The sequence below is a fragment of the Thamnophis elegans genome, chromosome 4 (assembly GCF_009769535.1).
Source record: "Thamnophis elegans isolate rThaEle1 chromosome 4, rThaEle1.pri, whole genome shotgun sequence".
NCBI lineage: Eukaryota > Metazoa > Chordata > Lepidosauria > Squamata > Colubridae > Thamnophis > Thamnophis elegans.
This window is the reverse complement of record NC_045544.1, coordinates 116,985,456-117,007,938: the sequence shown is the minus strand read 5'-3', so window position 1 is coordinate 117,007,938 and position 22,483 is coordinate 116,985,456. Positions and strand designations below refer to the sequence as shown.

The 22,483-nt window shown below is 38.9% G+C and overlaps 1 protein-coding gene across 3 annotated transcripts in view; it reads right to left on the bottom strand.

Annotated features, from left to right (window-relative positions):
* Window positions 1–22,483, bottom strand: part of HIP1 (huntingtin interacting protein 1) — a 60,708-nt gene that overhangs the window by 21,755 nt on the left and 16,470 nt on the right. For 2 of the 3 annotated variants that reach the window (XM_032215776.1, XM_032215777.1), the window contains exons 2-9: window positions 8,257–8,320; window positions 7,452–7,594; window positions 6,569–6,625; window positions 4,965–5,045; window positions 3,254–3,330; window positions 2,911–2,972; window positions 1,239–1,379; window positions 269–326 (exon numbers count right to left, since the gene is read on the bottom strand). In XM_032215776.1, coding sequence (XP_032071667.1) covers window positions 269–326; window positions 1,239–1,379; window positions 2,911–2,972; window positions 3,254–3,330; window positions 4,965–5,045; window positions 6,569–6,625; window positions 7,452–7,594; window positions 8,257–8,320 — 683 coding nt within the window. Of the gene's footprint in view, window positions 1–268; window positions 327–1,238; window positions 1,380–2,910; window positions 2,973–3,253; window positions 3,331–4,964; window positions 5,046–6,568; window positions 6,626–7,451; window positions 7,595–8,256; window positions 8,321–18,875; window positions 19,295–22,483 lie in introns of those variants that run through there. The other variant, XM_032215778.1, reaches the window with a different exon arrangement.

Genomic DNA, 22,483 nt, shown 5'->3' with positions numbered 1-22,483 from the left:
TGTTTTAGTTCTGATTCTATGTTTAGTTCTACTTTTCACATAATATTTTTCCCAAATTCACTCATTCTAACACCTTGCCTCCTGCAAAGTTGAGAACTGTGTCATATCCAACAATCAGGCAAAACATCTGACTATTTATATTCAGCGGGCTGAGTATAAACAGCCTATTGAATTTAAATGCATAGTGACCACTTTCCTACAGACATATTTCCTATTCCTTCCTCATCTCAACAAACAACTCCCCCCCTTCCCCCCCACACTCACTCACTTTTTGAACTGCTCCAGGAAACGGTCTCTGTGGCCTTGGAGTGTATCAGCTGGGAGACCTTGAGAAAAGATATCAAGAAAAAGAGTGAACGGCAGAATATTTGGATGGCTCAGCTAGCCATATCTGTTTGGACATGCAAACAAGAGAATCCGAGGGGCCAGGTGGCACTGCCCCAGCAGCTGTGACTGATACGGAGCAAGAAACGTGCAAGGAACTGAACACTGAGGGGAAACACATTAGCAGCATGGATTATTTCAATTGTCTTGACAGGATGGATAAATTACTAAATATATACAGCAGTGTTTCTCAACCTTGGCAACTTGAAGATGTCTGGACTTCAACTCCCAGAATTCCCCAGCCAGCGAATGCTAGCTGGGGAATTCTGGGAGTTAAAGTCCGGACATCTTCAAGTTGCCAAGGTTGAGAAACACTGATATACAGTATATATATAATGCCTATCTTTTCAGGTTGCACGATGCTACAACGGATCTTTAGATCCTCTGCCTTTAAAACCCTTTCTCTTAAGCTCAGATCGAGGGTCTCTCAGTTTACTTTGTGATATACTGCATATGGTAAAAACCATCACCGTCTCCTATTATAACTCATGTTCTAAGACACTCAGAATGATTGAATTAATAATTCACATCATATTTAATTATATCTTACTTTATCACCTTTCCTCTGCCCTCACTGAAACTTTTTAAAAAGTAAAGAAACAAATCCAATATGAAAACAATAATACTGGCCCATCTCAGGTGAGATCGTATTTCTAAAATATGTTTGTGAAACAATTTCAAAATTTAAACAAAACCAAAATATGATTAATTAAGGACATTTTTTCACTGAATAGTAATACCACCTTGTAGGTGATCAAAAGGGGTGTCCTGGTCATCCTAATTACAGTAGCTAAAAAAGAATGAAAGTGGTGATGGAATTCAGGACAAAAAGGAATAGATAAATTTGTACTTACAGGAATGTAACTTGAACAGCAATTTTACTGTGTAGTCGTAGAGGTGGCTGCAGTCTAGAATGACCTGAATCAGAGGGGCCAAGCGGCACTGCCCGGCAGCTGTGACCGACACAGAGCGAGACATGTCCAAGGAACTGAACACTGAAGGGGAACCACACCAGCACCATGGATTATTTCAATTATCTTGACAGGGTGGACAAATTCATGTTCTAATCACATGGGAGGGGGAATCCCCTCCAGAAATGCCATAAATAACAATATTCTAAAGAGGGCCACAGAATCTACAGAGTAGTAATAAAAAAAGTTAACAAAGTTAAATTTGAGGGAAATTGCTCCCAAAAAAGAGAGTAAAAGTTAAAGGTGAAGTTAAAAACAAGGGAAATATTGACTTAGGGTGTTGGGGGGGAGGGGGAAACAGCTAGAGATCTTAGGGCTGCTTTACCTCTCTGCAAATGTTAAAGACACTTGTTTTAGCTGTCAAAGCTCTCCAAGGCAAAGTACATCAGTCTCAATTATAAACTTGGGGTACACAAATAGGTTCATGGAAGTCATTGACCCTGGGCCACCCAATCTGCCCTAGAACTGAATGTATATGACAAGGAAAGCAAAAAATGAGAATACAAAAAAAAAAAAATCACACGAGGGCCTGGAAATCATGCAGCATGATTAGGGTACAAGCAATGAGCAGAAAGAGCTTTAAAAAAATGTCAACCAAGAGCAAGGATTTACTGACATTAAAAACTGAAGAACTGATTTAATTCCTAAACAGTAAAAGTCAAGAACTATACGTTATTAAAACATCTTTCACGGTTCTACAGAACCGCCTACAGTAGCAGAGAGCAAAAGTCTGTTCCGTGAGATTCAGAGTGCTAAGTAATTTGCAGCGACTGTTGTTGCTCAAGAGAAAGAGTGAACAAATGTGGAAAGGGACAGATAGTGGCCACACATCAGAAGTAGGCAAATTCTGTGTCATGAACCAAGATATGCAAGGTACCCATCTTAGTAGCAGGAGGAGACAGAGAAGCAGGGAAAGGATCCTTTTCCCAGTCTGAAGCCTACTTGATAGTCTAAAACATCTGGAAAGGACGTATTTACTCCTCTTATTCTGGAGTGTACAAAATTATGAAACACTGATGTTAAAATATTATTTTTGATGCTAGGCTTATCTGCAGAACAAGCACAGAAGCATCACAAAAATCTGCAGCTGAAAAAGGCTTTGGGTTATGTGGAAAAAAGCCAAACAAGATGCCTGTATAATCCAACTGCCTAGCCTCACAATATATGAATTTTATTGTTTAGGTTACATTTAACCAATGAGCAGAAACATGATATTTTTTTCATATTAGTCAAGATGATGATTTCACAACCCTCTCAACGCCTCTAAATTTCTCAGGATATCTCAGAATTGATCATCTTGTTGTGGATGCTGGGAATTGGGGTTCATATGTAACATAATTAGTTTCCTAACCTCAGTTTTCTCTACCATCAACTGAATTGCTTGTTTATTTACACTGGAACAGAAGAAAGTTTAGGATCATTTCTTATAAGCCACAATCCCCATTAGAGAAATTAAAATGTGTGTGTGTGTCAGAACTTACAAAGAGTGAACAAACAATTTCTGAAAAGTATCTTGCTATAATATTTAAAATTGTTGTCCTCTGTAAAACGTTACCTGTCTGAAATAGGTTGAGTTCACATTCCAAATAGTCAAACATTTCCACAGTGAGCTGGAAACTAAAATGGAAAGAAGAGACTGAATAGAGACTCCTACAAAATAAAATGAAGGTTCAACTTGGCAGAATCACTTTGTGGCTTTGTTGTCCAAGAGAGAACTAACAATATTCTACACAGCAATCCAACAATATTGAGAAGGAAAACTCTGGAAGAGCCCACAGGGGCTGCATACAACCTGATTTTTAATCTTTCTGGTTTACCTGAGAAAGAACCCCACAAACGAATTGTGCTTTCTTAAATCCACAACTGCCCCATAATTCGCACCACCAAGTAGCACTTACAAGTTATTCACATCATTCTCGCCCGTCTCATCAAGCTGTCTGTCTGACATCTGGAGGTTTCCAGGGAATCTGGGATTCTACATAAAAGGAAACAAAGATTAAGAACAGTACTAAGGCTCTGGATCAAGGCAGGTCTGGATAACATGCTCCTGCATATTACTGTTTTCAGATTCATCTGAGTTCTGGTGCCCAAAAAGCAAAGAGGATGATTGGGATGAGAAAAACTCTGGCGGGCAATTTAACCAATTTATAAGGCTTTATATATAGAAGAAGCATATATATATCTCCTTCCCTCACTCTATTCTTAAATTGAATCTCATTTTGGAATGCAGAGGAGACAAAAAAGCACATTTATTAATGATAGGGAATCCTAAACAGCAATCCCAAAAGAAATAAGAAAACGGTAACACCAAAGACTCGCCTACAATGCAGGCTTTAAGGAAACAGAATCTCAAAAGAATTAAATAATCCAGACAGCTGGATATGTTGGTGCTTTGCCAGAGATTCAAAAGCAGTAATTCATTACTGTTCTTCTATTCACAGGGATCCTCCAACCACAAGAGGGAATTACCTTCTCTCACGCATACATGTAAACTGCACTTTGCTAGCCTATGAAACGGCTTATAAATCAGAGGCCTGCCTTTATGAAGATGCTCATACAATCCAAACTTCCTATTCCAAGTAGCCACATTCCATTCTATAAATACCTGCTGCTATCTCCACTCCCAAATGTGATACAGCCTTGAGTCAAATAGGATGGCCTGGAGCTAATCATAATATAAACTACAATGCAAGTTAAGAAGTGAAGGAAAACCTATAGGATAACATTAAGAGGATAACATATACCAATGATAAGAGACAGATAATGTGTGGGGGGGGATCCAACCACACTGCTATGCATAATTCACTCATATGTGCTTTATTTACAAGTGAATATACACACGTATGGATGTATCACAGTCCTCTTTATCCTCCTATAATCAACCATTCTGAATCTAAAATCACGTACCTGGAGTCACAACACTTACAGATCAGAGAATCTGAAATGACTGATCCATATCTTCCTCTAAGATATATAGGGGAAATATATTTGGCTGTATTAATCATGAGAATAGGCAATACTATGGTGAGAAATTTGGGGAAAACTTTCTCTGTATGTGAAAGAAGAAATTCTGCTCAAGCAGGCAGAGATATTGATTAGACAATTCTGATATTAAAATGCTAGCAAGACCAGCCTGTATCAGATGTTGGAGTATACTGCAAAAATAATAATCAGATTAAAAAACAACATTTAGAATGTAGTAGACCATTCTCTCTAGCACATTATCTATGGGATCAATAAATTAGTACCGTATACAAATCTTCAGAGCAGTCAAAAGAGTACCGATTACTATATCCTTCAATAAAAGCAACCAGGACTACAAATTACACAGACATATTCCAGAATATTCTGTTTTCTTCAAAATGAATGATACAAATAAAGCCTATGATATGCTCTTAAAAACTCTGGAATCTTATTTATAAATTAGTTTAACTCTATGGTTTTCATCAGGGAAGTTGCTCCTACTTCTAACCTAGTTTGGACACCAAGTTCAGGCTACTGTTTATCCCCTGGTCTCTATAGCTATGCAAAGGGCTTTGCAGAGAAAAAGAAAATGGTGAGATACCCTGTTCTCCAAGATAAGTGCAGAAGCAATAAATAAAAACTTACTTTTGTGTGGAATTCCATCTTGGTTCTCAGCAATTTGAGGTAGATGCTACATAATTGTCCATAACCCTCACTCAAATGGCCCTAAGGAAAAAAAAATAGCAAGGCTGGATTAAACTTTTAATAAAGGGGTCCCCAATCCCCAGCCCCATTACTGGGCCAGGAAAAATTTAAAACCGGGCGCTTGAAGCAGTGAGCAAGCCCGTGTGCATCCCTACTTGAACAAGCAGCAGGTCAATGCATGTGCTCCACTTACATGAGTGGTGGATGCACATGCCTGCCACTCGTGCAAATGGAGCAGCATGCGCTTGTGCACCCCTCATGCAGAACCATCCCCCCTCCCCAACCCCCAATGATCTGCAAAGCTGGAAAGGCTGGAGAACTCTGTCTTAATATCTATACTTGCACAATATTTTAAACTGGGGAGAACATAGTTCATAGCCCTTTGTGTAAAATGTATCATAACCACTTTGACCATTATTTCAGGACACATATATTAAATGTATATTTTACTTTTTCTTCTCTTATCCACACTGGTATGGCATCATTGACAGTGTCTATCACTGATCTCCACAAATGTTGTGCTGATTAGGCCATATCCATATCTACCAAAACACTCTTATCGTAATAGGGAGTTATCAGCCATGCAGAAATAGTTTTTAAGAACCTTACAAACTGCCCGCATTTTGGGGCAAACTCAGAAGCAGGGGTCTACTGCTGCCATCAATGGGTCAATTTCCTCGGCATTTATACCTTCCCGCTTTTCAGAGGAAAAAGATACATATATTCTCTACTTAGCTACCTTTCACCCATCAAATTCTTGTGCAAATAGCTGTTAAAGCTACAACAGTATATTTAAAATAAAGCTATACATTTTTTTAATTCTCTATATAGTATCCTGTTTAGTTATAAAAATAAAAACCTGTGAAATAGTGCTGCAACTAATATCATCCAGAAGGCAATTAACACTTTCAACGCTTGAGAAAAGTCTACATGCTAAATTGGCACAGAGACCTCTAACACACCTGCTAAGAGTAGGGATAGGAAGAGAGGTTTTGAGTACCAGTTTGTTTTTTATTACAGTTAATAATAAATTAATCTATTTCTTTCTAAATATTAAAAAAGTTAACAAAATTTATTCAATCCTAAGATTTCAGTGTCCCTTAAAGGAAAACCCACACACTCTTATGTGTAGTCCCTTCCTTCACCCGAGTTAGCATTTCTTCAGAGCTACTAAACACTCAAGAAACTGGCCAGCAAGAAAAAGATAGGCAGACCAGTAAAGCTAGGAAACTATTAGCAGCTAGGACATGCAATGCAAATACTGCTTCCCATTCGGTATGGATTCAATAAAAAAAATAGCAAAACAAACACACCAAAACATGCTATATCTTCCATCCTCAACATGGCCAAATTTGCCACATTTGTCTAAATTCAGCTCACAGATCTGTGGACTTTCCCTAGCCTAAATTTTCAGAAAATATATTACATTACCCAAATGGCCTAAAACAACTCTATGCTCCCCTGATTTCAAAATGAACAAGAACTTTGAAAGGTAAATTTATTACTAAGAGAAGCAGTTCTTTGTAGGCACAAATAATACTTACCCACATGCGGCTCATATCAGTGAGCTCATTCTTGTATCTCACAGAATCCTTCAAGACCTGCAAAAAGAAGGGAAATAGGCTATTTGAGCAGCTGTCAAATGCCTCCAGGTCAACAGAACCACCAGGAAAAAATGAATCTAAGAGGTTAATCGACTGTTTAGTATTGTCAACTGAAAGAAAAGGGGAAGGCATGTAGAGAGAAGAATGGTTGGCTTTGCTTCAATAACTATTATATGCCTCTTATATACCGACATCTGAGCTACTATTAAGGATTGGCTATAAATTATAAACTGGAAAGTGGTTTTAGATCTTGCAATAATGGGTATGTTTAAATATTTAACTGGCACATAGGAAAACAACCAGAGCACCAGCTTTGTACGTTTCATTGTACAGATATTTCCTGGTATCATCAGGGATAGTTTTGTTCAATATCTTAAATAATGTTCTTTTTGTTGGATTTGGAATTTAGAATTATAATCTGGAGTAAGACAACAAACATTAGTTAATATTAACCATGATTAAACATTATGTCTTTATTGTATTAGTATTTGCAACTGTCATAAAGTGAAGTCTCAAGAATTGAAAAATGAGGTTTGTGTAGAGCAAAACAAACTGTTAAAACAATATGGCTCATTACATTAAGAAATTATTATATTAAATCTGAACGTATTCTATAACAAACAAGTTCAAAAATTAATCATTATATTCCTCCTATTTGATCTAAAGATGCCCTTACTATCTCTTAAAGTCATTTCTATTACACAGTTTAGATTTTACCAGGTTTATTTAGGATTTTATTGGTGACATTATATTGAGATATGCTACTTATTTCATCTTACTAAAAAACCCAAAAGTTTTAGAGAAAGAAAGGATATATCCTTACATTTGGGTGTCCATCACGGAGAAGCTTGTGGAAGACATGGCAAAACTTCCAGCACAGGACAGCATTGCTGGAAAGGGGTAGGCGGTTTACAACAGACCAGAAGGTGTGGGCTCCTTTTTCGTGGTGTGTTCCCAGGATGCATGGTGAGAGACAAGCTAAGGAAAATGAGAGAAAAGCAGCACAAAGGGTATAGAATAACGTGAAGAAAGAGTGTCAATGAGCCGGATGGAAGTGAGGCTTGGAAAATCAAGTTCTACCAGATCTATCTTAATATTACTGGACTAAATCCACAGATATATCCTTTTCTTTCATTTTCCAGCAACATGATAAGAATTACAGAACTCCAGATGGGAAACTAGCCTGAAGATACACAGGAAAAAGCTCTGATCTATTGTAGTTATTATGTCATCCATACCAAGCTGGAGTTTCTTTCATTAGGAGTTGTCAATTATCCTTCCAGATGTAAGAAAATATCTCAGCTATTCCAGGAACTGATGACTTCTCAGGGTAAAGATCTGCTATACTCAAGCTAAGAATCTTGGAGAAACTTGTTTTAAATGTGTGCGTGTCTTAAAACTCAAATCTTGCTCACATATTCTTTTTCGTGTGTGTGTGTGTGCACACTGTCACAGAATGTACTTTTCTACAAAGAAAAATTAGGAGCAAGTCCTTTTCAAACTATAATGCAGGTATTTCATTCCAATCTGTCACAGGCATGTCATGATGGAATTTGACTCTAGCCAGATATATCCCACCTTTCCAGCTTCAGCATCCTTTTTCCAGAGTTCTAATTTTAAAAGGATATTTCTGGCATGTTTCTCTTTGACAGCAACTTCCTGAGCATTAATGGCCTTGTTGATGCTGACAGTCTTTAAAAGAGAGAGGAGAGAGAGAGAAGGAAGAGGAGACAAATGTTAGTAAGAGAGAATATGATCATATCGAGACAGAAACCCATCCTCACACCAAGCCCTCCATAATCTGCAAATTCCTGGACACATTTTTGGGAAGCAACTGCAGGCTGCCATATATAGCAAGTGCCAAGAAATGTTTGTTTAGAACAATGCAAAGATTCCAGTCAGAGTAAAAAAAAAAGAATTCCTAGGCTAGAAGAAGGCAAAATCAGCCCATCTTGGCTGGTGCAAGAGCATAGAGGCAAATATTTGTCAGGCTGATAGTAATTATTGCTCTAACTGTGCCAACTTTGTTAATTTATAGGCCCATATTTTCCACTTGTAAAAAACATAAGGTTAGCTGTGTTCGGTTCAAAAACTGATGAATGAATACTAATATTTTGGGGATGCAACATGACAACCAATTGACACCAACTTCATATTTATGGCATATTTAAGTGGAAGAACCACACAGTAGATTGCACTGGTCTGTTTATATGCTCTAATATGTAGGAAGACCTGCTTACTTACTGTTGTCCAATGATGTGCTGAAAACTGCCACTAGAAAACAAGGAATTGGGTGAAAAGAGAACTATGCCGAGATATGAGAGAAAGTCTCTCAATTTTGTCTATATGTAAGCCAGCAGGTTTGGGCTTAGATACAATTGAAAGCAGTTCCAAAGAAATTTAAACTGCCTTCATAAAATACTGTAAGCTTATTTTGATAATTTTTTTATTCATTGGTAACTGTTTCCACGAAAAAAAAAGAAATCTTGGATAATCTCAGAATCACCTCACTTTAGAGTCGCTTAATATTTTACAAATATGGAATGAAGGGATATTTTTCACTAGTGTATATAGCGCCTAGAAAAAAAAACAAGTAATTTCAACAATTAGAAAACAACTCTCCTATTTGTGAGGTCTCTCGATGGAGATAAACACAGGAGTAATTATATGTTTTGCCACCTTTGTATCCTGTCAAAGAGAACTAAGGCTGTCACCCCAAATGACTCAGCATTGTCCATTACTTTGCTCCATATTTGGATATCATAAAAGGAACTGGAGCTTGCTTTCATCTTTTGCAAAAAAAAATACAGTGTTTTAAACATCATATTGTCACATTGGATATCCATTGTTTCACAGTAGATTAATTCACAAATCAGTAGGGTCTAGTCTAGGGTCAGATGGATTCCCAAGCCTTGATATCTGCTGTTATTAAGTTGGATCAAAACAGACTGTTCAACCATCTATGTCATAGTTGGTGAGCAGAAGAAGCAAGAGCACAACCAGATCTATTTTATAGATCCTAAGCAGTTGCTTACAAAAGAATGATTTAAAAAACAATGGTATAGTTTCCTGCCATTTAAGGAAGACATAGACAATACACAGTATATCTTAAATCAGATTTCCATAGTGAAAATGCCCCTTTAAGGTATATATAACTCAGGAGACAAAAAGGCAGAAAACATTAACAGTATCCTTGGTTCTCCTCATTTTATTGCTACAACACTTAAAATGCCTTTAAAAATGTCTTTACTCAATAACTCCTGTGCTATAAGCTACAGTACGGAGAATCTATTCTGAATGGCCCAAAACAAAAAGCCTCAGAAAATGACCAAGATAGGATATCAGGATCATCATGTCCTGTTGTGATACTGGGAGATGCAGTCTTTTGTTTTGGGATACTCAAAAATGATTTGAACATGTGACCGACAGCATAGGTGGTTATAAACCAAAGAGAAAGTGGAAAGATTAATAATGGATTAATTTACAACCAAGTAAATGGAATGGAGGGTAACTTCTCATTTTTAACAAACTTCTAGGATTCTGACATAGGAAGAAAATAGTCATGACTCAGAAATCCAAAGTGAACATTATAGAAATCTTTCTTATTTTAGCATCTAACCACTGAAAAACTAAAACATTTAATGAAATCCCTCCTAATGCTGGGCCACTGTGCTTATACAGGGAATCTGAAATGTTCCCTTGGGCATTTGCAATGTTTGAGAACCGGATCCTGCCTCTTAGGAAGCTAAGAATGTTTTTTTTTCCCTGGCTCTGCCAAGTGGAGTCTAGATTTAAACTCAGACGAAATATTTTTTGGAAAGTCATCAAGTTCTCTTTTTAAAACCACAGAGATCTTGATCCTTTGCCTTGTTATGAAGTATTTAAACCTCCCCTGACATCTTACAAAAGAACATTATCAATTGGAGGGGGAGGGAAGGAAGGAAGGAAAAAGGAAGCTGCATTGGCGAACCAAGTCGACAGCCAATACTGTAAATGCAACTTTGAAAAAGCTTTCCTTTGGAGGAATTCTAATCACAGCTGCAGAATTGTGAATGAGATTTCTCTGACTCAACTGGAGGAGGGACTATGGGGTGCAAGGGCGAATTTTGAAGCCTCATTTCCTTCCTGCTGTACCAACTAAAGAACCAGCCTTCTCTTTCCTAGATTTGTATACAGAACTGGACATTCTCAGGGTTGAAAGCTTCCATAACTCACAAAGGAGGGAAATGGTCAATCTTCAGCCACAATAACTTCATTCTTTAGCACTTCTTGTTTCAACAACTCTGTATGGAACAGGTTCCAAAAAAGGCAATTATCAGCTGCAACATGCACAATATTGTGTGTGAGGTGACACACATGTGCCCCCCCCCTCTTCACCAGCTAGATGGCAATAGAAAAACAAACACTGGATATTCCTCCTTCTCTTCAATTATTCCACCCTCCCCCGCAAACAGAGAAAAGCCATATAAGAGATCTTAGTATAACACAAATATGGAAATCTCTGCTGTCACAATGCCAGCACTTTGCCTCTTTCTCTTTACAGAAACATCTTGAAGTGTTGCTATTATTAATTATAAGATCGGGGGGGGGGGGAACCTTGTTTGGTTTAAATCTTTTTGAGTTTCTAGTCATAACATGTATATAATTTGAGAGGCAACTCTGAACCCAAATATAAGGTCGCTCCTGAATCCTAGAGCGGATTCTCATGAAAAGTCCCCCCCCCTTTTTTTTAATGCTCAGAAATCCCTGAAAATTCAGTGGCAAAGCAGAAATAAACTGAGTGCAATTTCCTCCTGATTTTCGGATACAAATAGCATTGAGAAGGCTGAACCCAACCATCTGCATCACCAAACCATTTCCTACCCACAGTAATTTGGCTGCCAGATGAAAAAGGAATCTGTTTCAGCCACCAAAAAGTTGTCCACGGCAGTCCTATTGGATGGCTTACTTTCCAATCCATGCTCATGAACTCTAAGCTGAAAATCAGACATAGTTAGGTCAAGGAAGGATATGTTCACTACTGGCTCTACACAAAGATTAAATTCGTAAGTGACTGGCTTTAGAAGCAGACAATCTTGGGTCAGCTAATTACATCTTCTGAGGATGTCTGTAGACTCAGAAATAGAAAGGGGGAACCTGCAGATTAAATTTAAGTTCAGAGACAATAAACAGTGAACACTGCTTCCTTTTATAGAGTACAGAGTACCTAAGCTATTAAGAATAAAGAATTAAGAACCTCAGTTGTAGAGGACTGTTCTTCAGTTCTAGCTTGGTTATACTTCCAGGTTTCATTTCAGCATAACCCAGATCCTTTCTGCCATCTTTCCAACTGTCCAAAGCGAACTGATAGAAAGCACACTTAAATTACAAAATGGCTTTCATCAAAGAACAGGTGGAAATTCCAATCCTGCAAAAGGAAAGAATTTTTCTCTCCAATGCCAAATCTGGGTGGCACACAAGCTGTCAAGTGGACAGCTTGGTTAATAACTGCACGGTTAAGAGCAATGCAGTGGAAATGCACGATAAACTAACTGGATGCTTCTCTATTCTTCCAACTTTCTAATGTGAGGTAGGAAACCTTTTGGAGGCAATATTAACATTATTGAGAGTGCTTGAGAGCTATAATGAAAGGTAGACTTTAAAAAAAAAAAACCCCACCCTCTATTTTACCCATTTGGATGCTTTTATATGCATGGTATTTTATGTTTCCTGCATCAAATTGATGGGAAATGACTACTGATTTTTGAGTATGGTAGGAGAATTGTCCATAGGCTGAAAAATGAGAGGACATAAGTACCCCTGAAGCCTTAGATTACATGTCATTGTACTCTCAAATAATAATGCTTGCCCACACAATAATTTATTTAGGGTGCAGACACAGACCATACAGTACTTGTCCAATCATCCAGCCTGAATATTTCTGGCCCAGCTTACAATGTAACTGACAGAAGAAGAAGGAGAAAAAAAGGCCAGCATGGATCCAGATTTTATGATATTAATATCTGGAAAAGTGTTCATTATGTTCCAGATCTGATTATAAAAGACAGTAAAAGCAAATTCTTTGGCAATTATTTTTTGTAAAAAAATATTTCCAGAACAAACATTTTATCTCAGTGAAATAATCTAAAAGGAACATTAAAAAAAACCTAAATATAAAAGCAGACGTGAAAAACCTGAATATTTTATTCATACCATTTAAACTAAGCTTGAGTAATGGAATAAATATCCATCATGTGCCAGACAGTAGGGTTGATAAGTATGCAGCTCTTTGTGTACAAAATCCACCCTCATTTCCAGGCACCTCCAGTGTTTGCCAGATGGAAGAGGCCCACATCCTCAGGATCTCCTCTTTCATTCAGGCTTAGCTCACATCACAGAGGGGTAGTTTACCATAGATAAATAGCCACCAAACTTTACATTCTTATGCCCCAATGATGTTACCAAGCCTGGTAATGAAATGTCTACACTGCAGGAAGAAAAGCAGATTTAACGAACACAAAGAAACCAAACACAGCTTCCAAGTCATCTCAAAAATGCACCCTCGAAGTATAATTTTTAGACATCAATCTTTCACTTTCTCCCTTTTAGAAATGCTCCTGATCCTGCTACGGCACCACAGAAAGTGAATAGCACCTGTTCGAAGTACAAATTAACCATTTAATCCAATGCAATTTATCCAGACACAAAGTAGCTCTTACATGGTTAATATAGGAGGCTGAAAGAACTGGAAATATTTAGCTCTGAAAATAGAAGATTGAATCTCAATTGCCCCATTGAAAGGATGGGCCAGCAATGATCTTTGAAGAACAGAAATGGACATTGCTCTGGACTTATCCTTCCTGTTACAAATGCAATCCTTGGGTTTTCCCCCATCACAACCATCACCTTGCCTCAAGCACTCCTGTCTGTTTTGGCCAATGCATTTTATTTCATTTTGGACTAAACCCAGCAGTTCATTGCCTATTTTACAGAAGCAGGAATGCATCCTCAAATGTGTCAGGGGCATTTATTACCATGCACCTTCCAGAGCTACTTTTACCAGGACTGCCATAAGAACATAATAGTTACAACACTTATCTTATAAACAGCAGGTTGCTTGTTCAAAACCTGGCATGAATGTTTTAATTACTACTATTTTTCTTTCTCTGAGGTAGTTACTTTCACCTGTGATTGTTTTTCTTAATAAATTCAATAACACATTGCTTCATTATTTTCTCAAACAATTTATTGAGGAAAATGAACTGTAAGAAATTAAGAAACTTTTGACATATATGAAAGATATACTAGAACAATGGAAAGTTTATGTTTCCTATACTAGAACTTCATTCTTTGTGTATATGCTGTAGAATAGTCACTGAATTGGAGTAAGCCAAGGTATTTGGAGGAAGTGAAAAGCCTTAGTAAATTATCAGCCTCCTAATTTAAACAGCAACAAAGTAATCTTATCTCTATTATTACCAGGCCTCAGAACATATTATTTAATGATACTGATCTAAAAAATTATTCAGTTGTTCCTTTAACTTTATAATACTGAGTTGAAGGTTACCGGAGAAATTCTTTGTTTGTTTGTTTTAAAATAACTGTTCCAAAGATTACACCAGAGTAAGTAATTTATGTGGCTGCACTTTTTTTCTCTTGAGGAAATAATAGATGCTGTTAAATGTATGAAAACAGGAAAAGGTCTTAGACCTGAGTAATATAAGACATATATATTGAATTATTTTTTTTTGCTTTTATATGCTTTGGAGGTTTATCTTTGTGGCTTTTTGAACAAAGTTTTTTTTTCCAGCTTCTTTTAAAAAGATTTATATAATAATAAACTTGGGAGCAGAGAAAACACATCGGCGAACAAACAGCAACTCTGTCTTGCTTGAATTTAAATTCAGCAATTTTATCCCATCCAGATCCCAAAAGTATTCAGACATCAAAACAACATTTCAATTGCATCATTGCCTTGACTTAGATACAACTGGGAATCATAACCATATTGATGGTTATTCAATAATATATTCTGAACCAAAAAATGATCTCCCCTAGTGACGTTAATTAAATATTAAAAATAACTCCATCATATATACATGCCAATTTCTCCTGCCCCATAACTGTTGACTGCAATGACCCATGGTGTAGAACTACTGTAAGTCATTGTACCCATCCTGGTAGGCAATAATGTACTGAAGGTCACTAAAAAGTCAATACAGTCTCCATCTCATGCCCAGGCCTAAATTCTGATTCAAAGAAATCTGGATAATTCGTTTCCTCTTGGCTCCCCGCCCCCCAATTCTGTCAACAAAATTCTTCAAACGGGTTATTGGGTTAATAACCCAGTTATTAGGATAATAACGGGTTCAAACGGGTTACTAGGATTATTTGATAAGTATGGGCAGATCTAGGAAGGATGTCAGCATGGAAGTCTCCCTATCTGATGGACAGTACTACCTTATATTTAAAATGCTGGGTTGATGATATGGATTCACTTTCTATTTATAAATTGGTCCTTTATTGATCAAATGGAAGGACTAATCAATATTACTCCATGTGATTAAGGTCCAATACTGTGTTTAAAACTGAGCTGTTTTTTATATATGTATTATACTATTTTCGCACTTTCTTTTACTTTTCTATTACTACATTAAAGAAAAAATAATTCTAGCCTTATGCCAGTTTTTTTCTAATACCAACAGTTTATATCCTGCTTCATCCTGGTAAATTTAAAAAAGAAAATATATGCAATTAGAGAAAGCATCTCCCATATTTATTTCAATCTTTGAGGTTCAGGGCTCCTAATCTGAAGATTTAGTATCAACCTCTGAATAATGGTACTAAATGATGCTATTGAGCATAGAATGAACGATTAAAATTATCATAGAATGAAGGATTAAAATTGTGAACCCTGACATGTTATGTGCCACTTACATCCATTCCTGGATGAATGGGCCCTTCTCATAGTCATTCATGCTCTGGTCATCTCCTGTTTGGATTATTGCAATTATTGCTCTACACAGGACTGCCCTTGAAGAACATTTGGAAGCTTCAATTGGCTCACAAATGCAGCAAGCTGCACAATTTTGCACAAGCCTAAATTTGTGCATGTGTTATCTCTTCTGCAGGAGCTGCATTGATTGCCGATTTGCTTCCACATATAATTCAAGATGCTAGTTAACACCCTTAAAGCCCTACAAGGCTTGGGGCCAGGTTATCTGAAGGACTGCCTCTTCCCAGTTACATCTACCTGGCCCACAAGAAAGGGAAGACAGGGCATATTGCAAGTTCCACCTATTAATGAAGTACAACTGTTAGGACCAAGAAAAAGAGCCTTCTCTGTATTGATTCCCTTCTTGCAGACCATCATTCCCCAAGGGGGTAAAATTGCTCCTCTCCCTTGCTACTTTTCTGAAGAGCCCTGAAGACAAGATTCTGTCAGTGGGCTTGCGGGCCCTGAACTGATACAAAGCAGATCAAGTTGCTTGCTCCATTTTGTCTGTTACAGCTGCAGGGGAGAGGGGGTTGGGTTTTTTGTTTGTTTTAGATTTTAAATTGTGGCTGGTATCAGAGGTGGGTTGCAAATCCCGGTACTACTGGTTCACTCGTGCTTGCGCGTGATACTTCTACACATGCGCAGAAGCTTCTGCATATGCACAGAAGTGTCCGGGCAGGTGCGCGGACCCTCCCGCCGCTGCCACTACCAGTTCACCTAATTGGGGCCAAACCGGGAGCAACTCACCTCTGGCTGGTATGCTGTCTGGACTCACACATATTGGGTGGCCATAAATAAAATGCCTTGTCTAAATCTGATAACATTATAGCTACCCTGTTTCCCCGAAAATAAGACCTCTATGAATAATAAGCCCAATAGGGCTTTTCAGCACATGTGCTAAAATAAACCCTCCCCCGAAAATAAGCCCTCCCCAAAAATATTGCAACACAGCAGCAGCCATAAGGTGATCATGCTTGCTGCCTCCTGCACCTCAAAGATAATAAGACCTCCCCAAAAATAAGGCTAAGTGCTTATTTCAGGGGTCAAAAGAAAATAAGACCCTGTCTTGTTTTTGGGGAAACACGGTATTATAATTTAAAGGATGATATTTCCAGTCGCCCATTAAATTTTATAGGTCCCTCTGATTAAGGTTATGATGCTCTAGGGAAATTACATCGATAAGCCAACCATCTATTTTTGTTCCTTAGATTTTAAGGGATTGGTGCTAACTAGGAATTCCTGAACAGCTAAATGAGGGATCATCTCTACTTCAAATAATATCCAGCTATTAAATAAAAAAACAGACATCTTCCTCATTATATCTATATCCATATTAAATCAAGACATAGGAACAGTAAAGTACCTTTCTGGCATCCTTTTGCCAAATATATTTTCTACACAGCAAAAGGTCTCACACATTGCAACATCCTATTAGTCAAGTGACTTTCTGTTGCTAAGGTAAGTTCCTGTGTTACACTGTGATGTCAGCTTATAGGATCCACTTGTTTTTTAATCAGAATTTCAAAATTCCAAAACTTGCAGCTTGCACCTATAAACCTAAAAATTTGTATTGAGTATCAGGACCAGCTGGAGTTTGTCTTTCCAATAAAGATCATTGCTTTAAGAGAATCGTGTTGATATTGCTACTACTGGTATTATACAGCTAATAAAAAGGAAGCATTACTGAACTACAGCAGAATATCCAGAAAGCAACAGATATTTAGTTCTGTCGTCTACATTTAATAAGTATTTTTGCCTTTTGAAAATATCAGAATGTGCAAGTAGAATATGAAGCACAATGCTTTTCCATTAGCTCCACTTCTTAATGCATCAGGTTTTTTTGCCCAAGGTAATCCATTGAAGCTACATGCCAGCAACTCACTTTCATTCGGCTTTAACCAAGACACTCTCTGCATAGTCAACACCATGCTGTAGTATCCAGCCATCCTTAAAATATTAATTAGAATATAATTTTAATTACCACAATAGTATGATGTCACTAACCACCAATCAGTAATCTTTACAATTCATGTATACTGTGATAGACAACATGAACGACCCTCAATGCTATAAAACCTGCCTTCTTTTTGTTGTTTGAGCAGTTATGATTTCTCCGGTTTATGTACTATGATTGCAAGAGAGGAAATTATTCCTGTGCCCCACCTCCACTCTTCCCCCCCCTCCAACCCAAGAAGTCTCTGGGAGCCTTTGGAACAGCAGCTCCAATCCTTGCAGAAAGCTGCAGCAGGACTCTCCTCCCATTTCTCTTAGGGAGGGTAGGGATATCTCAATATCTCTATTTACATGTTGTGTCCCAAAATCAGCACTGGCCTGACTTCAGTTCTAGCTTGGGGACATAGAGAAGAAAATGCTCTCTTGGGGATATAGAGAAGAAAATACTCCCTCTGTTTTTCACAGCAGCCTTGTGTCTCAAAAGGAAGACATCAGGCAATCTTCCACTGTAGAAACAAACTGCAAACTTCTTACAAACTTCATGCCTCTATCTATCTATCTATCTATCTATCTATCTATCTATCTATCTATCTATCTATCTATCTATCTATTATCTATCTATCTATCTATCTATCTATCTATCTATCTATCTATCTATCTATCTATCTATCTATCATCTATCTAGCTAATCTATCTATAGATAAATACTCTTCCCCCTCTAGTCAAAGTCCATGGGCAAAAAGAGTGAGAGAGGATGGTAGTGGTTTGTGCCAGGAATGATTATGGATAAGTTATTCAACCAAGAGGATCCTTCTTTTATAAAGAGGGGGGGGGAACAGACTGGCGTTTGGCGAGAGAAAAATGTTACAGGGAAGGAGCGGAATGAAAAACGGTGAGTGATCCCAACCCTGGCTCAAGCACCTCCCTCAAACTCTCTCCGGGAAATGGAAGGGAAGCCACAAGCTCGTAAGTCCCTTCTCCAGTGCCAACGAACTGAAAGCAGAGCGCTCCAGAGGGTTTCCTGGATTTGGTCAAGGGCTCGAAGGAACCGCCGCGGAGGGTTGAGAAAACCCGCTCAGCGACCATACCAGGCTTTGTATGAAAAGGAGGCTCAGCTAGGAATCCCGCAGTCCGCTTAGCTGATCTGCCTCTTTTTCAGAGCTTCTGCCTGTGCCCCACTTGGGAGAGCATCCCAAGATCACCCACCTGCACAGGCAGGGCCAGTTCAAACGCCATAGATCCTGAGCTCCCTGGCCACCGGTCCTCCGGGACCGCTACAGGATGCCCCTCTCTCCCGGGCCATGCCCTTAGCCTTACCATCTTGCCCACCTCCATGGTGGGAGGGCTGCTGTCGCCCGGGCCCCGCCGCCCCGCGCCTCCCCGGCCGGCGGGGCGGGTCTCTCTCTCAACCTTCCTACCGCAGCGGCGAGATAGGCATGTTCGGTCCCTCCGCCAAGCGCTTCCCTCCGGACCGGGGCTTTCAGAGAGGCAGCGCGAAGGTGGCGGATGTGCGGGCGACCAGGAGGCGACCCTCCACGGCGGCTGGACTGCGACTGCCTCGCCAGGCGCAGCGCGGAGCGAGCGAGGACGCGTCTGCCTGTGTGCTCGGAATGACAAAAGGCGCTGCGCTCCCGCCCAGCCGGAGTCTCCCTCCTCCCTCCTCGCTTCGAAGGACAGGGAGGGCTCCTCCGAGCAGATGCTCAGGCGGCACAAAGGCACCGCGAAGAAGAAGCCACCGCCGGGCGAGGCCCGTCACAAACCCGGCGGAAGGAGGGAGGAGGAGTTTTCCTCTCTTCTCCTTCTCCTTTTTTCTTTTTGGCTGCGCCCGCGGGGAGAGGCAGGATTTTCCTGCCTGGAGGGATCGCCAGAGCGGCTCCCCGTTTAACAACGCCGCCGCCTCAGCCACGTTCAACCACTTTGCACGCAAACGGATGGCCACTGGCTGGCGGGAAAGGAGAAGGGGACGCGTGGGTGGGTGGGTGGTTTTCGCCGCTGGCGGCCACTGAGCATAAGACCCCCTTAGAGACCCGGCGCGCGTGATTCTTCTGGGTTTCGGAGCGTGCCCAAAGGCTAAATCCCGCTTTGCCTCCCCCGTCCCGTTCAATGCCCCGTTCACAGCAAACACGCTTCTTTCACAACCGCGTAAATTAGCCGAGCGGCCTCGGTCGCTGTCAGGAAAGGCGCTGAAACGTTTGACTTGTCAAGTACTAATTCCCGCCTCTTTCCAACACGCCCCCTCGCGCCCATCAAATTCCAGGGCCTCTGAAGCTGAAGGGAGGGAGCCTCGGGCGAAGCTGCACCAGGCCTTGTGTCTGGATGCTCTAATGATTGTTTTGGAACAGCGTCCTAACTCCCAATATAGAGCTGTCCTCCCTTCACCAGCGAAAGCCTTCACTTTTATGATGAAAACCGAATGTGGATCGTGTAATTTGAATAAAACAAACTGCAACAGATAAACCATAAGTGCCAACACCGATTTCATCCCACACAGCTGCAATTTTTTTTAAAATAAAGGCTCATTGGATTTTACTTGTAAATCACATTGGAAACTGAGTTTGACTAAACACAGAAATGTATGAAAGATTCTTCAAAGTTACTGGATGAAAATTGAAATAAAGATAGGCTGCCAGAATTTTGAAGCAGCATAGAGCAGAATTGGCAGGGGTGGGGGAGCAGTTGTGATTAAGAAGCAGGACTCTTGTCTTCACGGTAAGAAAACTCTCAGGGGCTAATTCCTCTTATCCCACTGAATTTTTCATAATGATTTAGATCTACAGTCCTGCTAATTACTAAATGCAAGGGTTTTTTTGCACTGCAGTGACAGATTCAATGCCCTAAAGTTGTTCGTCTGCCCCCCCCCCTCTGTACAGATTTCCCACTTGATTGCAAAAACAGTCTTGCAAAAATTGCACATGGCTGCTTATTTCTACTTCCTCATCAAATGCAAAGTCATTCTCTCCACCACCACCCCTAAATATCTAGAAATGACAGGAAAGATTCAGGCTCTCACCCTGGCCAAAAAGAATATGATTTTTGTTATGTGTCAAGCAAATTCAGTACAATGCCATGTGTTTTAATATTGTTTACTAAAAAGTTTTGGGTGCTATTTTTAATACCTGAGCACTGCTACTGGAAGATTTGAGATTAATATTTTACCTCTAACAAAAACAAATCGGATCTAAGAACTAGTCCACTTCCTTCCCCCAAAAATTGGTAAGCCTGTTTCCTCCGTTTATTCTCACGATCTAGTAAATAAGACTTTGCCAATCAGGCAAATTACACAATCTATTTTTAATCTTTCTTTAAAAACATATTTCCATTATTACCATCCTGCAGCAGTAAATAAAATAGAATTTCCACCTTGCAAATCAGAAATTACTTGAATTTAATGTGAATGTACAAAAGGATGTTTAAATCTTGAGTGACTTGTAATATGTACAATATGTTAATTCATACACACACACACACACAAATGTAAGATTTTCTGTTTTTTTATATATTCTACAGAGAACATACCTGTTTGGTACAGATGCTTTTACAGTACATGGTTTTACATTCTGACTGCAAGCATCTTATTTTTTAATTAATCTTTAAAGCCTAAATTAACACAATCCACAACATCAATACCTGAAAATTCTTTCAAGCAGAAATAGTCAGCAAGTCACTAGAACAAGTTAATAAAAAGCTAAAGGGGGTGGAGGATGCCTTACAAAAAAGAAAAGCCTTTGAAAATAGACTGTTATGTATGTATATTGTATGAATCTCTAAGTCAAAACCAAAAATATGTGTATCACAGGGAAGATAGAAGTATATATTTTTGTCCTTGTTAGTCAGAAGAGAGAGTTGAAACACACTATGATTCCATAAGCTTAAAACAGTGAAAAAGCTTCAACAGCTTTGAAGCCAGCTAGAAAAAGAGTAATACAGAGTATATATATTCATAAAAGATTGCCAACCTCAACTTGATTATTTAACTAAAGTATTAGGGTATTCAACAACGTCCCCCACCTCAAATTTTCTTTATTGAAAAAGCATAGCTGGATGCTACAATGTGCAGCAAACAGGAACAAATTGTCCAAATAACACTGAACAAGAGCAGAAAGCTTCCACAGTGCCCACGCCAAGCTGAGTTGAATGGGGGTTTGGGTGGATATGCAATTTCCTTCACAATTAAATCTCAATTGGCCAACAGCCAACTCCTCCAGAAATAGAAACGAAAAATCTCATCTCAGTACAGGCTGATCCAAAACATTATATAGGAGGCTTATTTTATGAGGAAACATCCCAATGTTTAATTAATTAATTATACATCAAATTTATATAGCCTATCTCCCTAAAAAGTTACTTTAGGCAGCATACAGTAAGATTATAAAACAGATAACACGTAAAAAACTACTTATTAAAAATAATAAAAATCACAAAGGCTAAGATTGGACAGTAGATGTTAAAACCATTGGTGCAACACAAACTATCTAATTTTTTACAAACTACCAAAAGGGCTGGACAAATAAGTAAAGCCTAGTTACCTTAGCTCTCTAATACAAAAAATAAATAAATCTTGAATTACTGTATTTTCTGGTGGAACTTTGTGTTCATGGTTAAACAAATATGTTAGAGGCATATTTCACATCTCTAGGCATCATCACCACATCTGGGAGCAAGACAGCCCCAGAGTTTTAGGAAGCTTGTGAATAGGCTGTGTAATAGATTCTAAGCCACTGGCACAATTATTTGAATGAAAATTGATTGGCAGATAAGCAGGACTGATAGTTGCCTATAAATGATATATAACCTGCTTCAAACTGTTCGCAGCTTATAGCAAAATACAATTTTTTATTTATAAACCCAGTTTTTAGGAAGTTGGAAATTACTTCCTGTCATGAGTTCAGAAATGAAAGCAAGATGCAAGTTATTCTACCATAATT